This window comes from Neodiprion fabricii, chromosome 1, assembly GCF_021155785.1.
Source record: "Neodiprion fabricii isolate iyNeoFabr1 chromosome 1, iyNeoFabr1.1, whole genome shotgun sequence".
NCBI lineage: Eukaryota > Metazoa > Arthropoda > Insecta > Hymenoptera > Diprionidae > Neodiprion > Neodiprion fabricii.
In genome coordinates, this window is record NC_060239.1 from 5,554,274 (window position 1) to 5,574,580 (window position 20,307).

The 20,307-nt window shown below is 37.1% G+C and overlaps 2 protein-coding genes across 25 annotated transcripts in view; one reads left to right on the plus strand and one right to left on the minus strand.

Moving 5' to 3' along the window:
• The window catches only part of LOC124179566, a 50,016-nt gene extending 47,097 nt beyond the window's left edge, over nt 1-2,919 (minus strand). The window contains exon 1 of the mRNA XM_046564105.1: nt 2,754-2,919. Coding sequence (XP_046420061.1) covers nt 2,754-2,910 — 157 coding nt within the window. The 5' untranslated portion in view covers nt 2,911-2,919. The remainder of the gene's footprint in view (nt 1-2,753) is intronic.
• The window catches only part of LOC124179485 (calcium/calmodulin-dependent protein kinase type II alpha chain), a 94,974-nt gene extending 74,667 nt beyond the window's left edge, over nt 1-20,307 (plus strand). For 3 of the 24 annotated variants that reach the window (XM_046563898.1, XM_046563907.1, XM_046563917.1), the window contains 9 exons: nt 512-601; nt 6,341-6,397; nt 10,583-10,732; nt 13,937-14,074; nt 16,593-16,655; nt 18,181-18,256; nt 18,461-18,555; nt 19,001-19,115; nt 19,210-20,307. In XM_046563898.1, the coding sequence (XP_046419854.1) occupies nt 512-601; nt 6,341-6,397; nt 10,583-10,732; nt 13,937-14,074; nt 16,593-16,655; nt 18,181-18,256; nt 18,461-18,555; nt 19,001-19,115; nt 19,210-19,342 (917 nt within the window). In that variant the 3' untranslated portion in view covers nt 19,343-20,307. Of the gene's footprint in view, nt 1-511; nt 602-6,340; nt 6,398-10,582; nt 10,733-13,936; nt 14,075-14,935; nt 15,320-16,592; nt 16,656-18,180; nt 18,257-18,460; nt 18,556-19,000; nt 19,116-19,209 lie in introns of those variants that run through there. The other 21 variants (XM_046563976.1, XM_046563982.1, XM_046563987.1 and 18 more) reach the window with 10 other exon arrangements.

Consider the following 20,307-nt stretch of genomic DNA (forward strand, 5'->3'; position numbering starts at 1 on the left):
AGTGTCGACGACGCCGCGATTTTGACTACTCAATGTATACGGTCATCATACGGAATGGCTAATATCTACTTTGATGCACATTTTTTACACGATTCTAAAATTCGTTTCGGTTTGGGGATAGCTGAAGGAACATTTAATACTTTGTGTATTATTATACATAAATGTAATACACGTAAATGTCGTGGTCATAAATGTATTTTCAAATTAAGTTGTTCTATTTCATTTTTATTTCTTTTTTTTTTTACTTCAATTCTTGTTCGTTTCTAACTTGAGGTTGTTAAAAAATCTTGACGTTATTATTACACCATTTTCATTTTATATTGTCTACATGGATATGTTGTTCTAAATTTATAACGATTATTCGTTTCACTTTTGTACAATGCTATATATTATATAGAAATTCAATAGCGGAATATTGAAATCACGACTCTAAAAACATTTTAAGAATTTTTTCTCATCAACGCTACGTTGAATACCCGTCAAGTGTACTAAAATAATTTGCTCAATGCAGGTCGAAACACCATCACGAAAAAGGGAGATGGTTCTCAGGTGAAAGAATCCACTGACAGCAGCACCACCATCGAAGACGATGACGTCAAAGGTAGGATGCTTACACTCGTATTGATAAATATTACAATAATTATATTCCCGCGACTATTGGAAAGGTTGTCACATTGAAATTCTTGTAGATCAAATATCAAAAAATTGCAGAAAAGTTTGTTTCTTGATTTAGAAGTGTTTTTTTTAATTCTCTTTTTCTTCCGTTATTTATAAGCCCTCGCGAAATTGCTTCTAACCGAAATGATGAGAGTGAGAGTAAAAAAAAGAAAATTTCACGTTGTACAGAAAAATGTTTAAATACGAGTTATGGTGCCCTATATAATATTTATGACACAGAGTAGTCTAGCATATAATCGAATCCTTATAGCTTAAGCAAATGCTTCCTATCCAAAAAAAAAAAACTAATCGACAACTGACTCTTGTTATTTCGAAACTCGTAGGTTGGCTCTGATGACAACATGTATAAATTCTCTGCTTTCTCTCCCATTGACAAAAGAAATTTTCGACAAGTGATCGATATGAAAATTGGCACTACAGTACGATAGGCTCGCAATTGGATTTGTTAGAAAAACAAAAGAAAATATCGTCGAAAAGAAATTAAAATGAAATTAGAAAGTTGTGTGTTTGGCTGAGTATATTATATATTGTATATTGTATAACGATGAAAATCGGCTGCATTTTGTCAAGGAAATGCGACAGCGACACGTGACAGAATGCATTCGGCGTCACTGCATGCATGTCCTTTCCTATCCACGCCGCGTATTACTCGCCATATTTATTACACGGTATGAATATGATACCGTTGTATAAAACTCGTTGCAATTTAGTTTGGACAGGGTCGCGACAAATTCATGCTACGTACTTGCAGGCTGAAAATAAAAATTTTATGAAATTTTTCACCAATTTTTACCTGTCAAATGTCGCCACCCTGTTGATAATCCGACCTGAGGACCATGCGTTATATATACCTACTTACAACCTCTGTTCGTATAGTTAACAACATTCAAATATCTCGAGTAAATACCTACAACATCGTGAGATGTAACGAATAAAGAACTTTCTATGCTTTTTTCCAAATAACGGATCGTTCAACGACAAGCGAACTCTTTCGGTTTTTCTTTCCCCCGAGATTTTAAGAATCGCGTAATTTCACGTCACGAGGATTGCTTTCGTTCGTTACTTAACCCTTTCAGTCACGCTATTCAATTTCTTTTGGCTTGGAAATTGTGCAATTATACGTCTTCTATGGATTTGTCGACGCTGAATGCGAATCTGATGTCAAAAATTTGCATGAAATATAAAACCAACGACAAAAAGAAAAAAAGATAAAACAAAAGGGTGCCACTTTATTGGCTTCTGTGAATGAAAGGGTTGATTCCTTTTCTCTCTGCTTTTGCCTCCTGCAGAGGAAACGCGGTTTTTCTTTTCCTTTGCCTTATCGCGAGTTTTCCTTTCTCCCCCGGAATATCGAAAGCCAAATTCAACGATGCCCCTCGACGGTAAATTATGAAAATCTGTACTCCGAAGTTACGTGATGAGGGTCGGTAGAGAAATTCAGACCGAATGAATCTTTCGAAATACGCAATCTTGCGTTTATAACACAATTTCAATTTGGCGCATTAAGCAACAGGAATTCCTCCGAGTGTTCATTGTGCGAAAGAAGCTTCTTTCAAACTTTTTGAAATTAATTAAATATCGATCGGAAAAACCGTTGTCCGCTTGCCTTTGAACTGCTGCCTGTTTTATGTGAAAACCTACTGTACTTTCACGCCTTACGTGGTTGACATTGAATAACATACATACACGTAGCTATATTTACGTGATACAGTAGCGTTTCTTATACATTATACGTTATATGTACGTTTGTGCAATAATATCGATGCTCACAAATCCATAACACGTAGAAACATTAATCCAGCGTCATCGATCTTTCCCACATAGTCAACTATAAAATTGTTTCACGCAAATAACACGATATTCGAATTTATATACGTTGAAAAATGTCTCGATGAATAGAAAAGAAATCGTAAATTCCTCGCGTACAATAGACGTATATAATATATATACATATACATAAATATAGCGAGATCGTTAGAATAGACCGCTTCACATAGATTTTCATTAAAAATAGAATGAATAATTATTTCGAATTTCAACACACAGCTGCGAGCAATGATTTATTACGGGCCTACCAGTTGACCTCATGCACGGTGAACCGAGGTGGGAAATCTCGAAACTAGAGACAGACCGAATTACAGTGTATAATACATAGAGAGTGAAAAAGGCAATGATGATTTCGTTACTTGATAAATCAGTGCTATAAACTAGCGAGAGCAGAAAAAAAAGCATTGTAGTAGATCGAAGAGAAGATCCACCGCGCAACCACCGCCACCATTTCATCATCATCGTCATCGTCATCACAGTCGCATTGAATTCACTTATACCACCACCACCACAATCACCGTCACATGTCACTTGTATTCACCACCACCACAGTCACCATATCAAAGTTGAGACGTATGACGTTAAATATCTTACATCACAGTGTATTCTATAACATAGAATTGAGAATATGAGAAATCGCAAGTACACCACCGACTAACATTATATATGCATATGTACTTAGGTATTTGGAAATAGCGGATAGGTAAGCACTAGCAGCGACACGCGAATCACCGACTGGCGATGTGGCAATTTTGTACCTTGGTCAATTGTTATACATACGCGTAGTTTATTTTTCCACCCTACAACGCAACGCCGCGATCCATTTCGCGAATTGGCAAGAAGTATATTGTTATACATATACATATATTGTATTGGTAATATGTTATTGATTCCTACAATATTCTTACTTGATTTGTTTCTTTGGTTTTTCAAATTTGCTTGTCTTCTTCCTTTCGTTTGAATTTCAACTACATGCAGCTTATCACGTTCGTCAACACGAGTACGCCCAACTATATTGTCATCAATGATAATTGATTACGTATTTATCTCGTTGTATGCATTATACTCGTTTTATCGAATTATTATCATTTTGTTTATTATCATGTGTATCGCAGTTTGATATCGTCATTATTCTTAATATTATTATTACTATTAATACTATTATTAATATTTAACGAGTACCTATTACCGTCGGTTTGTTTATCGTCCAATCATACTTTTACATTTTATATTAATTCATTACGCTTTGGCGATGCACAGCAGCTGTTTGATTGTTATATTCGCATAATTAGGTACAAATTTTTATTCACTCATTGTCAAACGGATTTCAACGTGGCCATGGCTAGTCAGTTGCGATCGAATATCGGCATTTAATCACATTTTGTGCAATCTATTGATGTTTGTGTTGCGAAAAACGAACAAGCCGTGAAAAACAGTAAAAAAAAGAAGAACAAAGTACGGAGGGAATCGAATAAATTATGAACATAAAATATATATCATCAAATAGCTGTGCGTTATGCCATCGATTGGAAAGTTAGAAAGATGAGGGAAAAATTTTTTTTTTTTTTGTCATTTTCAATCATAATTTTCAACCTGCCAATTACATCACGCGTAAATCATTATTATATGCTTTAGCTTTGCCTTTGATGTTTTCACATATTATCATTATTATATATACATATTAGGATATTATTATAATACTTATAGGTACATATCACATATTATATCACATATAAATATACGCATATACTTGTCAACTTGTCTAGATATGTATATATGTGTATGTGATATATATGTATGTATACATACGTATGTTCGTCGAAGTTCGTTAGCCTCATAGAGGTAGTTTATAGAGCATAGGTGTGCCCTGTATAGTTTAAAACGAAAATCTAAATCTGCGACATTCAACAACTCGACATCACACAGTCCAGAAATGCAGTTTAAATTCACAAGATGAACCGGTGACATTTTTGCATCATTCCAAGCACATTCTCCTCTTTATATTACACACATACATATATGTATATATATATATACATACATTAATAATATGCATCATAATATATATAAAAAATCACAGCACCGCACGTAATTTTCGTTTTCTAAATCGTAAACCATTTGCCAAAGAATCCAACGATGTTTGATATTCGAACAACGTTTCACGTAATGATGAAAAATAAGTGCCTATACATGCAATGATACGTTATTACATATATGAGAATAAGATCGAGAATTCAATATATCACGGTACGTGAGCATTTCGTGAAAAAGAAATTCATAGAACGGTAACCGAAAAATGGTTTGCGAATCAATTTCGCAACTTTTACGACACACCCTGTTTAATATATACCGCATAATTTGACATTATACATAAATATATTGTATGTATGCATACATATATATATAATATAATATATATATATGTATATATGTATATATATATATATACTATATATTAGGGTTCACCAGATATCCACAATTCACAATTCACACACCCAAAGTCTGGTGTTATGGATTTATGAACACCATTCTGTTTTATAAATATCTTTCACTAAAATAAATTAAACGAAAAAAAGGAAGAAAAAATTAATCGAATAACTAGAATTTCCCCCGGCTTGGCGCATGCGTCCCTGTAACCGCTTTCGCACGTTAATATCGACCTTAGGGCACCTACGTATTTATTTATTTTTTGTTTTTTTTTTTTTTCAAGGTTTTTTCTCATCTCTTTTAGCCTAAGCTGCCAAAAATTGCACGACGTAGAAAAATTCGCAATAAAATCGGTAGCAACAGCTGCGAAGGAATTCAACGCGGTTACCTGGAATTTCATTTTCTTTGCCTCGCTCTAGCGTCGATCAATTTTTGGCAAATGGAAAACCGTTCGTTCGCACCTTTACGTATGATTGCAGACATCGATCATCCATACATTGAATATGAGGAATATTAATAATCATATCATGCCGATCGACGCAGTATCCAAATGCTAGGAATTGAAATATACATGTATAATCGTATCAATCCCTCATATGTTATTATGCAAATTAGCCTCATTGGTGAATCCGCTTCTCTCTCTCTCTCTCTCTCAATATTTCTATTTCTGTTTCTATCTCTATCTCTATCTCTCTCTACTAAATATTTTTCCATACCTATCTTTGTATTTAATAATAATGCACTTGAGATGAGCTTGCGCGTACGCTAGAACGCGATTACTTCGTTAAAATTTAAAGAGAATTTTGTCACTTCGTGCGGTTTTTATCGAACTCGAGTAATTTTTCAATCGATATTAGGTCAACAAATTATCAACCCTCCGTTGGCCACCCGGGACGAATTCCTCCACTCTTACTTTCTCTGAAATGGTCGCTCGACTCGATTTCTTAAAGTTTATTAATTTTTATTCAATGCATGACTAAATATTTCATCATTCCGACGGTCAAACTAGCCACCTCAATTTTTTTTCTACAATTTCCCTCACCCTTAAGTGCAGGGGTTTTTAAAAACAGCTTAGGTCGAATTGTTCCTGGATGGCGAGCGAAGGGTTAAAGTCTGATTTGCATGATTCTTAAAATATATATAAAAAAAAAAAAGGAAAATCAATCGATATCCTCCCCCCCCCCTACTTTTTTTCCCTCTGAATTCATATTTGTGGATGATTTTTATCAATGGGCGTCGACGATAATATTAAAGTTGAATAAAAGTTTCCGTGACGTATGTGAAATAACGAAACCGGCACACCATGAAACGCGTCGTTTGCATTTTATTATCATATATACCCTGTATTATATATGAACATAGATATGTATATGTTTATGTACGTGACGTATGTGTGTATGTTGTACAGAGGATAAGAAAGGAGGCGTCGACCGGAGCATCACGGTCATAGCAAAAGAGCCTGAAGGTAACCGAACAATAAACAAAACGATCATTCGTGTCGTCTGTAATATATACATATATATACATACGTGTACACACGTATAATGTATATATATGTGTATAATATGCATAATTAATGTCTTATCTGTTCACTTGCGTTACACGTAGCTTTTGTTTTCACTAACAATGACAAACCGCGGAACATGCCCAACGCTTTGCCACCGTTTTTACAATCTCTCGTGATTCCTCGTTCGTTTTTTTTTTTTTTTTCCTCGTGTTTTACTTAACAATTTTTTCTCCGGTGTAGTCAATTTTTCTTCCAATATCCTGAACATTTTACTAGACATCGATTGTTCTTTTCTTTCAAGTCCAAAAACATGCCGGAATTATAATATATATTTTTTCTACACAATGACGGATGTGCCGTTGAATAAATAATTTATTATTGAAACCAATTGCGTTTGCATTTCTTACGTACACATGGTTTATAAGATTTATAAATTTAATCGGATATTTATAGAATTATTATCGATCGCAAATAAGTAACGTTTTGTAAATTGGGCATGTTTCGGTGCGTTTGAGAGATGGAATATATTTTTACGTTATATGATTGCATAAATTTCACAATAATTATGTATACCTGATCGTTGAGGTTGTTGGTTTTCATTTGATTATTTTTTTTTTTTTTTTTTGTCTAATATAACTGGCGAATGATTTAAGATGAAACTTGATTAACAGAGTTACTTTTTTCTTCTTTCTTTAACATGAATATACAACTAATTGCACGTTAATATTGTACACACTCGTATTACATTGATTACGATAATTTCTCACGAGATAAAGTAGAAAGTTAATTTTCTTTTTTTTTTTTTCTTAATAACGAGCATTTTCGATATTAACAATATAATGTTGTAGAACTTGTTTATGCTTTTTGAACAAAAATAATATCGTACTAACTTTGCATTAACTATTTTCCGACTTCTAACATTGAAATGTATTATATGTCACAACACGAGAGCACGATTCTACTTTAACGGTAGAAATACACGATATATAATACAGTACATAGACGAATGATTTATCTGACGGGTGAACGTTACTTTACACGCCGATGCGCGTGTAACAAATCAAAGCGTCTCTTTTTACGTCGGTCGAATAACCAAACAACCGTCCGGTAGGCATGAGGAAAGTTAATTTTTGACAAAAAAATAAAGATGTGAATCGTGCCGAGTACGTGTACATGTATAATAAATATAGGAAGCAACATGTCGTTGGTGTGATAGATTAAAACATTAACCCAAGAGTCGACTGATCGTGAGGTGAAAACGTCACGCGGTGTTACGTTCGAGAATCTTTGGGAGCTGAAAAATTCTTGGTTAAAAAAACTCCCACGCGAAAGAAAAGCTCGGGGATGTTTTTACCCTCCAACTTTTCGCTTGTATACATTTCCCAAATTGCATCCTTGATATAATAATACGATAAAATCAGGGGGATAAGATGCGCCGGATTGAAATCTCGCGGCATATGCATGAGAAAAAGAATAAAGAGACGGAGGGTCGTTCGAGTCGGACGAGATTGGACGGAAATACCTGCAACTTGCCGCTTAGCAACCTCGAATAGATCACAGGCGTGTGGATAGAGATACACGGACAGAGAGAAGAAGACAGTTTCGCTTCGTTTCTGCTCTCAAGTAGATATACATTCGGCGCTTGGATGAATCCGTAATTGAACTTGGCGTGGGAGAAGGAAAAACCGGTTCCCGTTCTATATAAAATTATCGAAAAGTTTGTCGCCGAGTGACGTGGTCCTTTATTTTATCCCGGGATCTCAAGAGTCGCGGAGATTAATTCAGCTGCGAAATAATAATAAATTCGCAGGCGAAGGAAAGTCGGACGATTCGTGCGGTGCACTCGGAGAAAAGATGGAGAACAGATTTTACTGAAAACTGTGGGAAAGGAGAGACGCGTCGAGGTTTTCGGTAAATAACACCCGTATCGGAATGTAATTTTTACCATAAATGTAAATTAGATTGTGAGATTGAAACGGATCTCATTTTCCTTGAAAAAAAATCCGGATGATTCTCCACGTTCCCGCAGTCTTGACTAAAATCTACTCTTTTTGTCGCATCCGTGCAGGGAAGAAAAAGAACTGTAAAATATTTGTAACACGTGAGGCAATGTCGGCAGCAACGAGCGTAATTTCCGCGGTTTCATCAAAGCAGCCGATGAGTAGTGAGTCTTTTATACCTCGATTTTTCCACGTATCGTGTACCTTTCTCATTTCCTTGATGCCTCGATTGACGCGCGAATTTTGGCCCGATTAGAATTCACCGATGAATGTTACGCGATATTGATTTTGGACAGTCGCGAATGCGAAACGCGAACCTTCATTATTATCGCTATGTACAATGTGTATTTATCACTGTATTACATAACTTGCACAACAATTCGCACGTCACGTGTTGATATCAGGGGGGTTAAAACGTGGCGGCTATAGTAATTCCAGCGACTTGTCGATCGATGGTATATGTATATACTTGGGATGTTGCAGAAAAAAATAATTCACGATTATAAGTTTGTTTAGGTCAAAAGAAAAATTACGTGAAAAGGTAAGCGTTGTACGTTACATCGCGGTCATTTGATTGTTTGATTTTTTTTTTTTTTTCTTCACATATTTTAAAATGTTTGGAGAAACACGTTGTAGCGCTTAAATTATTATTTCTTTCCTGACATTTACGTTCAACCCAAAAATTACGATCCATAACACAACGATATATCATCCGAGAATCTTATTCTCCTAAATTAAAAGTTCACATTGTATTATAAATATTTTATGAGATTGAATTAGTAACGAAAAAATCGTCGCATCCACTCCTCAAACATCAACCAGAGACTTGATAGTACAATTACGAATCTTCTTAGCGACGTAAATTGATATTATGATTGATATAAGCCGTAAAAAAAAACAAAAATTTATCCACGATACTTGATAAATTTAAATAAATGTATAAAATTGAAAAAATCCCCGTAGCGTAGAACGCTCATCTTTTTCCAGAACCTTTCTTTCTCCACGAACAAACTTTTCAGAGGGTTCCATGGTGGAAAATGGCAAATTATTTTTCCCTCAAAGACCCTGACGTACACGGTATAAAACTTCACTCGACGGCTTACCGACTCGCCCTCACCTATTTACATTCGTCGATACAGCCCTGCGTGTACAACCTGATGCATAACTTGTATAATCTAACGGCTCTGTGTCATGGACCAAAGCTATTCGCGGATCCGCGGAGACAACGTGACACAGATTTACGCACGGCGGCGACTCTCGTTTCAATGAAACCACGAACTCTAGTGAAATTCGCGGACCCTCCGCAATCGCGTTGCGAAGTGTGTAAAAATTACACAAACAGGGATGCGTATCAGGCGTCGAAAATACTTTAAATATGTACACGTTACCGGGATAAGTGAGGATGCATTTTTTTTAAAAAAAAGATCATCCGCTCGTCACCGTAGATTGATTTTTATTTATTTATTCTTGAATTTCGACCGCGAACGCTGTTGATTATTTTACAATTTTAGAGATATCGTGAAATTTTTGTAATGGTCAAAATTTACATCCAATTAATATGTCTATCGAAAAGTGTATACATTTGATAAAACGAAAAAAAAAAGACAAAAATCATTCGAAGAATCTTTAGAAAATTTACCGATTTGTTGAAACATCAACATCATTGGCGCAGATATGAATACATTCTTTGAGATGTCTCAAACGCTTTTCCCCCTTTGCCTAGACTTCAATTCAGATATTTTATAACGAGACTGATATTCGCGTGGAAAAAAGCTCGGCTTTCACTCAACGTAACCCGACTCAAAGGTCTTTGAAATTGGATCACATCGCGGCTAACGAGTCCTTAAGGGTGTGCCCCAGCCGATTTCCAAAAATCAAGGTCCGCGTATCTCAAACGCGAAAAAGGGCTCGACAGACCCGTTCTATGGAGAATTCCGAAAAACGCTCCCATGTATTTTTTCATTTGACGCAGAAACAGAGAAAGGCGTGAATTCTGTTGCGATTTCTTTACTTCTGCGGCAAACGAAAATGCGTTCGCGTGTTTTTCTCGCGAAAATCTCGCTTTTCGCGTCCGAAATCGACGAGGGCACCCCCTTTAACGTCATCTCCTCCCCATCTACACGAAGTTCGCCCTGGCCCTCAGGCTTGGCCTCGCAAGGCACGCCGCCCAGCAGCCCAGCCGCGGCCTCGGTTTTCTCGAGGGTGATGGTGGGCCAAACCCCGTCCCAAAAGCAACCCCAATCCGCCGGAAGCACGCTAGGAATCGCCGCAGTCCTGCTCCAGGGTGCCCAAGGTAAAATGGTTATTGTTGTAAGGAAAACGCCACCGCTTATAAAATCGAACCTCGATAAGCTGACTCGATCAAATTCACTGCAGAGATAAGGAGGGACGAGGCGGGCGATGATATCGGTAAATTCTCGGAAATAAGCGCGTAGCGCAACGAAAGAAATAAATAATCAACCAGCGTCTCCGATTTGTCAAAACTGCCGCACCTAATTTCTTTGACGAAATTTAAAAAAATGCCATACGACTGTTCTGAACAAACGTTCGGCACCGGAATATTGGCAACATTTAGTTTTATTGGTACGATTTTATTTCCATTTTCCTCAAAATCGTACGTCCGATATCTCTGCAGTTTTAATTGTAATATTTAACAAAGAATTTTCTTTTCAACGCGCTTTTGTTGTACATAAATTGGACACATTATCATACACGTATTACGTATAACGTCCGTTGTTCGTGATCCCCCGTTTACCGTTTTGTGTGATTATCCAACGTTTTCACTCGCCCTCGACATTTTCCCCGTTACTATATTACTGCTTTATCTTTCCTCGCCGCGTTTGAAATGCGAATTATGTGAGAAAAATCGTCAAATTTTACACGTTTAAACTGATCCATTCGTTTCTATATCGCCACATTTCACCTGTCTGTGATTGTTTTAAAACTTTTCATTCGCCTTTCGATATCCCCTTGTAATATAAATATATATTAGCGAATTATTACGTGTCGGTATAAAATTCCAACACAATAACACACACGTGCCTGTCTAACGTAAACCGTCTAACCGCCTATCGCTTCACCAAGAAGCCAGACAAGGCAAAGCAGCGCGGCAAAAGTTTTTCCTTTCATTCTCTCATTTTTTTTATCTTCTTTCTCATCTGCTTCTCTCCCGTATTCTTTTTTCTTCGTTTCTTTACGCCGACCTTGTCCGGATTCATGCGTTATACATATATTCGCCTCATACATACGTAATACACACGCACAGAGCGAAACGAACTTTTCCGTGAAGGAAAAATTTGTCGTTTGTTTTTCGGTTGGAATCAATTTCTGATTTTTCACTTTCCGAGTGCATTTTATAAATTACATACACACGTGTATTACCATGCCGACTTTCTCTTATAAATTCTACACCCTAATATCCGTTATCGAATTTTAATCGTTGTGGAGTTTTCTTTGTATATTAACCAATACATGTATATATACCTTGTGCGCCTGTGGAATGCGAGCTGTGAAAATTTTACTAATTATAAAAAATTACCGGTACTCGAATTATTCGAATTATGTTTCTATACATATAAACAACTGACAGATATGACAAGTTTCCAAGATTGGTGACTGTAAAAAATAGCGAAAACATACCAAGATACGGAATCGATTGCGCAAAGAAGTAGGCGTATCGCTTAACGCAGCTTGTTGTATGTAGAAATTACAGTAGCGTGCAAGTATACGAGTACCTGAATGCTGTACGAGCTTAATTGATTTAAGAACGCAGAAATATTGCAGTATTTTCACGCTACATTAGTAACGCCAGGAACACGTATATATATTACGTATACAACGTACGTGTACGTCACGCACATCGTACAATCCGTAAGCCCAGTACCTGTAAGAGTAAAAAGTGGAATCCAGTTGGCATAATCGCCGTATTTACTAAGATACAGGCGTTCCAAAGGTCTGCCAGACTAAATACATGGCAAGGAGAACTTATTCGTGTACGAAATTTTAATAAGATTCGAAATTTCAGGGGAGAAGGAAAGAAAAAATATTCTGCGAGAATAGATACTTGTGATAGAGTATGCGTACTGTAATAATGAACAGCGACGGGTCATAGAATCGTCTCTTCTACACTTAATAATTATATAATATATAACTAACGTACAGCGACAAATTGTACCGAATGGCCAGATCACCGGACAAATTGGTAAGATTGTTGATTGTTGAGATATTACAACGTTCTAGGGTTGAGCATGATTTGATTTTCGTTTTTTTATACTTCACTTGATATATATTTTTTTTTTTTTTCCCTTTTACTTACGATTTTTCGATAACCTAGCGTAACAATATATTATACTACATACCAATTAATACGCTGGACTAAAACGAAGAATTTTCTTACAATTAAATCGTCAATTTTAACGATTTAAACGTTCTATTGGTTGCTTTTTATGCTCATTGTTATACACGTGTTATAATTGTTGATTCACGATCACACGTATTTGCGTATCCATCTTTCGATCCACATGTTTATTATTCTTTCGATATTTCCAGTATAAATAACCACACGAATAATATTGTTTTGTTAAATAGCTTATTAGTTTGAAGATAATTTTTGTTTGTTAAAAAAAATAAATCGATAAACAATGATAATAATCATAATGATAATAACGAAAATAATTGAATTACGATAGTATTGCAACTATAAAACTAATCAAAAGAATCTAAGAAAAATGATTAACGCATTGATTGATGACGTAAGAACAAAGCGATTCTGCGGTTAACGCCTTTCATTTCATACATTCTCATTAGCAATACCGCCTGCAAGGCTTTCACAATATTTAGGCTGAAATGGAGAAAATAAAAATGAACAAACGATCCACGCATAAGAGATAAATTATCGACTTTGACGCGATAAAGATATTCAATCTGATAGTGAAAAATTGCTTAGTGCAGAATGAATCGACGAAAACTTTGTTCTTGCCTGCAATCCTTATGTATTATACACGCGAACCCATTTACGCGAATAACAGGAGAGTGGAAAAAAAAAAGAGTAACAAAGTTAAAGAGACCATTGTTATAATTTACCGCAATACGGCGAGGTCGGTAATGGATTGAAAGGTCAATTGCAACCTGTTGAAACGAGAGAATCGATCGATGATAATATGGCGAAAAATCGTATGAGTGGGTTCGTGTTTTTTTACCCGTAACTTTATCTCTATCTTTCTCTTATTCGCAGTCTTTGACCTCCCGTCATCACTCTCCCTCTCTCTCTCTCTCTCTCTCTTTCTCTCTTTTTATCCTTCTCAACCACTTTGCCACCATCCGCCGACTCTGTATATCTGAGAATGAAAATAATGAGGAGGAAAAAAGGAAAGCCACGACGAACGTGACATGTAATAGCGGCGATGAGGAGGTTGCACGTTTGGTTTTCCGTTTTTGGCTTACGATATCGAGGCCGAGTCACAATGTACCCTTGTTGGTTCGTTGGTTGCATGACTAGCTGGCAGTGGGAGTGGCAGTGGCTCCAGCCACAGTAGCAGCAGCAACAGCCAGAACAGCCAAACCGGCGGATCACCGTCGTCGACGATCCACCTCAACGCCTGCGGGAGCACGCCTCGTCGTCATGACTCGAACACTGGTCTGTAGCTTCCTTTTATTTTTCACCTTTCGACCCCTCTACTTCGCTCGATCATCTCCCTCTCTCTCTCTCTTTCTCTGCCTGTCAAAGTCCCTCCTTGCCAGCTACGTAATTCGAAACGTTCGATAGTCGCGAAAGACTTCCTCGACATTACCGACCTTTCCTGCGGAGACTTTTTCATCCTGAACTCCTCCTCGACGACACCTCAAATGTTTTTAATCTTCGTTACACGTTCGACGTTCCTGCAGCAAGAACGTTTGAATCCCGACCTCCTCGAAAGTATCTACAATGGTTTCAACCTTAGGTCCAGATTAGACTTCCATAAAGAGACGTTTGTGTCCCCGAACTCCTCGACAGTACCTCGAATTTTGTCAATCTTCAATTCAATCCGGAGACAACTGAATCTCCTCCGTTAGATTTACACCCTTTCTGTAGCTTCGATTAATCTGTCGCAAGCCAGCTTGTTGTTTTCTCTCTGATTCCTGTTTGTCGGCAAGAAATATACCTGATCAACATCGTCCATCCCCAAAAATATTCAGCTGCTGGATATAACGCGTGTCCCTTTCAAAAAATCCACCTCCCATGCAGTAATTCCGTCTTTTAGTTAATCGTAGCGTGTTGCGTGTTGTATAATGAACTTCCACACGTGTACGATATACGCGCGCGCGTGTGTGTGTGTAAGTGTGTATGTATATATATATATATATATATATATACACATGTATATACACATACGCGTACACGTGTGCATGTATACATATTTGTGCATGCTTATATTCGTGTTTGCTGCCCGCTGATTGGCTCTGGCTTGGTGTTCGGTGTTCGCTTCTTGCATCAATTGCACGACGAGGGGCTGTTCAGACTCACAATCAGACGGTATCGGCGGAGGGCGAGGCAATCAGGTGATGTCCGGAACATCCGGGACTGCGGGATACAGCCAGCTAGGCGAGAGCGGAGAATACGACGGCGGTAAGGCCGCAAAGGCAACACCGAAAACGAGCAAATCAGAGACGAACGATGCGTCCCGTAAGCCGCAAAAGGACGAGGACGTCTGCTCGAAGCTCAGACGGTGTCGCTTGCTCTAGCCCTAAATAACTAACGTATTTCATCGGGCGAAATCAACGTTTCGTTAGCCGCGAGCGTATTGCCGCCGCGACGGACTCGCCGCGTTTTTCAAAATTCACACGCTCGGCTGACGAAAAGCCGGATACAAAATCGGCAAAGTCAACGAACAAACCGATATACGAACAGCTATTAGCGATCCTTCGCATTACCGCCGGATGGGTCTTTGGACACTAATTCTATCGGATTGTAGAAATATAATTATTCCAGCCAACGAGTTGTTCGTTGATCGACTAGGATGTAGAAAGATGGTGAGAAGATATCTTTTTATCTTTTTCTTTTTTTTTCGCGTAGAACAAGACAAAAGATACCGTTAAGCGTTATACACTGTAGAAAAATATGTAAGATAATGTTTTAGTTATAAATATATGTATATATATATACACATGCATATATACATGTGTGTGTACATATATACATCGGTTGGCTCATTTGTCATTGTTAATAAATTGTTTAAAACTATTCCTATTACTGTTGATAGACCCTGCAGGTCATAAGTATGTGCAGGGGAAAAATTGAGAGAATAAGCAGCTGGAAAATATAACATGATACAGGGGGAGAGGCACGATTCGCATCTTGGAATAGATAAATAATTATCGAAACGACGATGGTGCGACGAGAGAAAAAGTAAATCTCTACCGGTTACGCTGTAATTGAAGAGAGAGAAAGAAATTACTAATTTTTAATTATCATTGTGGTTATAATTATTTGCACAGATGCAACACACGCGATTCGCGATGGAGTTGGAAACGTGGAGTGTATTTGACATTTGAAACCACAATTTCAATTACCTGTCGTTTACGTGTGCGGTTCTAGAAAGTGTATTGGGTACACATTATACGTGAATAACGCAAATTTTCAGATATTTTATTAAATATTCCGCGAAGCGAACCGAAAGGAAAACCACGTCTCAAAGTAACGTGAACCGAAAAAAGTTTTTCCCATAAGTCGATCTGTGTATATTCGTATATATATTGTAGGACACTCTGCATATAAATATTGCAAAGAAGCGAAAAATAGTTAAACCATCACAGTTTATTATTTAAAGCGTTTTGTTTCTATTTTCTTATCACGAAAAATTGAGATGATTCAAAAATAGAAGTACAGTGTGTTACGAGCAATTTTAAATCGCTCTTGTTATGTTTAAAAAGCATGAGATCGTTTTATTTCTACTCTTATGATAAATCGTCTCAATTTTTCCCTCCCTACTTTCACGCGATGAAAATATCGTTTAATTTATACATATTATATATAAATTAGCCGCGTACACACACAGCTATGTAGATATCATGCCTGTGCGGTTCCCTTCGACCGTTTGTTGTTTTGCACATTTATTTATTTTTTTTCCGAATTTTGTGTGTTCTTTTTTTTTAATAAGAAAGGTATGTTATTATAGAGATAAGAATCGTCTGTCCTATCAAGACCTGCAGTCAGCTATCTACGAATTCGCAGTGCTCAGGTAATCGTAACATTCAATTACTATACGTATCGAAAACAAAACCATCAATTAAATTAAAGCCAATGAAAAACTGTTTGTAAGTATAGATAGTGTAATACTTAGACTTATGATCATGAATATTAACGAGTTTGAGGAAAAATGCATACATACGTATATATGTAACAGTGACTTTGGACCACATGTGATTGTGTTTCAATCAAACTATTACCGCGACTAAAGAACAAACCATAGGGAGATAAACTCCTTATTCCGGTTGAAATATCCGTCGGTATTTTTGTTCTATTCAATGAAAATAGAAAAACACTCGACTTTCCACGCGATAAGAATTTTTTCCCAAGTTATAGCTTGAAAAAATCTACGCTTCTACGTTAGACATCTTCACTTTTTCCACATCGTTGAGAAATACACGAATTTCCATATTCGCAGATTGTCAAACCGTACCAAAGAATTTTCATTAAACGAGAATACACAGAGATGAAAATTTACTTCTCAGAATGAAAAACAATGAAAAATAGTTATCACAGTATTAAAATTCAGAACACAACTGACAATTGCAAAAATAAGAAAAAAAGTGTAACAATTATTATCAATAGAATATTGTGTCTGAAAATCGACGTTTATTGTTTGTGAATTTGTTACAATTTGTGTGAAAATATCGAGCACAGTTGTCGACGATTTGCCGAGAATAATAACAATAAATAAGAAAATCTGCATCTGGAGCATGACGTTTGTTATGGAAAGGAAAGAAGAAGGGGTATCCCTATCTTCTCCACGGCCTTGGTATCCGTTATCAAGACTCCCCTTAGCCAATAGAATTAGAAAACGAATTTCTCAAGGAGTTGACCAATAGGATCGAGGTTTCCCTGAACACGTGACTGTGGTGGTGGTAGATGCAACACCTTTGCCTTATCAAGTATATAATCTCAAACCTGGTTTGGACTTACGTAAAATCTCGTTTTATACACACCCTGCACGTATGGACGCGCGTGGGTGTAAATTGAAAACGACTCGGAGACATTTGTTCGTAATATTGTCAGTGGAGATGCGTTACTCTTACGTACGAAAGCCAAGAAACGCGGAGGTTCAAAATCGTAGACGATAGAGGCACGTACAACATCTACGTATCGTTGAAAAAAAAAAACACAGATCGTGTCGGAAGTTGGAATATTCGTACTCGTTGAACGCGAAGGTTTACTCGATAAAGTGAATAATTCGAGGATTGCGTTAACCAAGCGTAACTCTTGCCAGACTAACCGATATTTTACTAACGAAATGTAAATTACAAGTGCACGGACACGTAACGAAGGGTTAGAAGTAGGTACGGTGTAACGTACGAAAAAATAAAAAAAAAAACAAAGAAAAAGAAGAAGAGAAAATTTTTTAAAATAACGATATTATAGGTACTGCATAATAATTAAACGTTCATGCATGTGGCTGTTGTGCTGTACGATGTGTCAGAAAGGGTCTGACATGGCGGAATTTGAGTGTGAGGTTAAAACTGACGATGGTGTGTTGAAAATTCCAGCTCGTCGTCAGGAAATAATCAAGATGACTGAACAGTTAATCGAAAGCATAAACACCGGCGACTTTGAGGCCTACACGTGAGTGAAATTTTACTCTTTTTATTTGTTTATTTATTTATTTATTCACTACAACGTCGGTTCAATTGCCAATTAATTAATGCAACCGATGATTACTTAGTCGCAGGATATTAAGAATTAACATCATTATAGTACTTGTAATTAACGAGGCAACGAATTAACGATCTAATTATTCTACGTTCTCGTTTCTCCCGTTCTCCGCAGGAAGATCTGCGACCCGCATTTGACGGCGTTCGAACCCGAGGCTTTAGGTAATTTGGTCGAGGGAATGGACTTTCACAAATTTTACTTTGATAACGGTAATTACACCTCGTTTGCATCACTCTCTTCGCACGAAAGAAAAATAAAGAAACGCGATTTTTTATTTCTTATTTTATGTAAGAATTTAATTTAAGGAGGAAAAAAAAAAAAAAAATCAGTTAAAGGCGATTTGTTTTTTCGAAGAATAAAAGTAACCTCGTTACCAAATAAAAAATTCCCGGTCAATCCTAGGTTTTTGAAGTCTCCTTTTGAATTTCGTGATATTTCCAGGTTTTCCATATTTTTCACTCGCGTGGTCACCCTGCTTAATCTATATCATGTCTCTCTCTACCTGTACCGAATTTGCCACAGCTTCTTATGAAATCTCTCGTCTTTGCATGGGTCGAAATGAAAAGGTGTTAAAAAAACGAGACTGCAGATTGATTTGCAGTTTTAAAATCGATCAACAGCTGATATTTTCTTTCTGCTTCGCATGCTTCACAGTCTTGGCGAAGAACTGCAAGGCGGTAAATACAACAATACTGAATCCCCACGTGCATCTTTTGGGAGAGGATGCGGCCTGCATCGCTTACGTCAGACTTACGCAGTACATGGACAAGTGAGTATAATGACGGCGGAGTTGGATAATTGAAATTTGCAATTCGTTTGACGCTCGTGAGAGTGTAAAATATACGATACCTGATAACTTGTAGGCAAGGAGTGGCTCACACTCATCAAAGCGAGGAAAGCCGGGTCTGGCACAAGCGGGACAACAAGTGGCAAAACGTGCATTTTCACCGAAGCGCAGTTACGGGCTCTCCGCAATTTTCATTCAACCAGAAATAAACGGTGGCGGCAACGAGGATAACGGATCCGCAAAGGTGCAGGAAATTACCTGGAGAAACGAAACGACAAATATATTAAACGAGGAATAACACAGATGATCAGGCGAAGAATAATGAGGGGGAAAATAGGCGGGAACTGAAAAATGGGTAAAGAGCCGAAGGGTCTATGATGTAAGTTGTTGGATCGATGATGAGAAAAACGAGACGCGGGGGAAAGAATTATTAGTTGACGCGATAAGCGTTTTACGACGTACATACATACATAGCTGAAGGAGTATAAATCGGGCGCAACGACAGAATATTATACGATGCGTAACAATTTTAATAACATTTTTTAAAACTCATTAATTCGGTTCACGATAATAAAACGGCAAGAAAAAGATAACTATAAACAAATTAACGAATAAAACTTGAAACTGGCGGTAAGGAAAAAGGAAACAAAACAAAACGAAAAGTAAAACTTTCCACAAAGAATATGCACGAAGAGAGAAACAGAAAAGGATGAATAAAGAGAACGAGGAGAAAATCCTGAGCGACAAAGTAAATTTATAAAATGCCTGTCTATGATATCTGTCTGTCTATTCTGTCTGTCTGTTCTTTCTGTCTGTCTGTTTGTCTGTCAGTGCAATAGAGTTGTGTAATTAAATTTCCTACGATAATTCGGGAGGTAGGGAAACAATTGGCCGATGATGCGAGATAGATATGGCAGAGTTAAAATAAGGAAATGGAAAATGAAAAATGGAAAGTAAACGATAATGGCGGTGGAATGATCAATATCCTGAGTCGTATTCGGTATTATACACGTATACAAAATACATCGTGCATCCGACTTACAATAAGTTGTGAAAAAGGTGAACGCCGGGCCCCGCAACAAGAATCTCGATACAGAAAGCAAAATTGAATCTGAATAATATCCAAGTATAATATATACGGAGAGAGAGAGAGAGAGAGAGAGGGAGTTGAAAA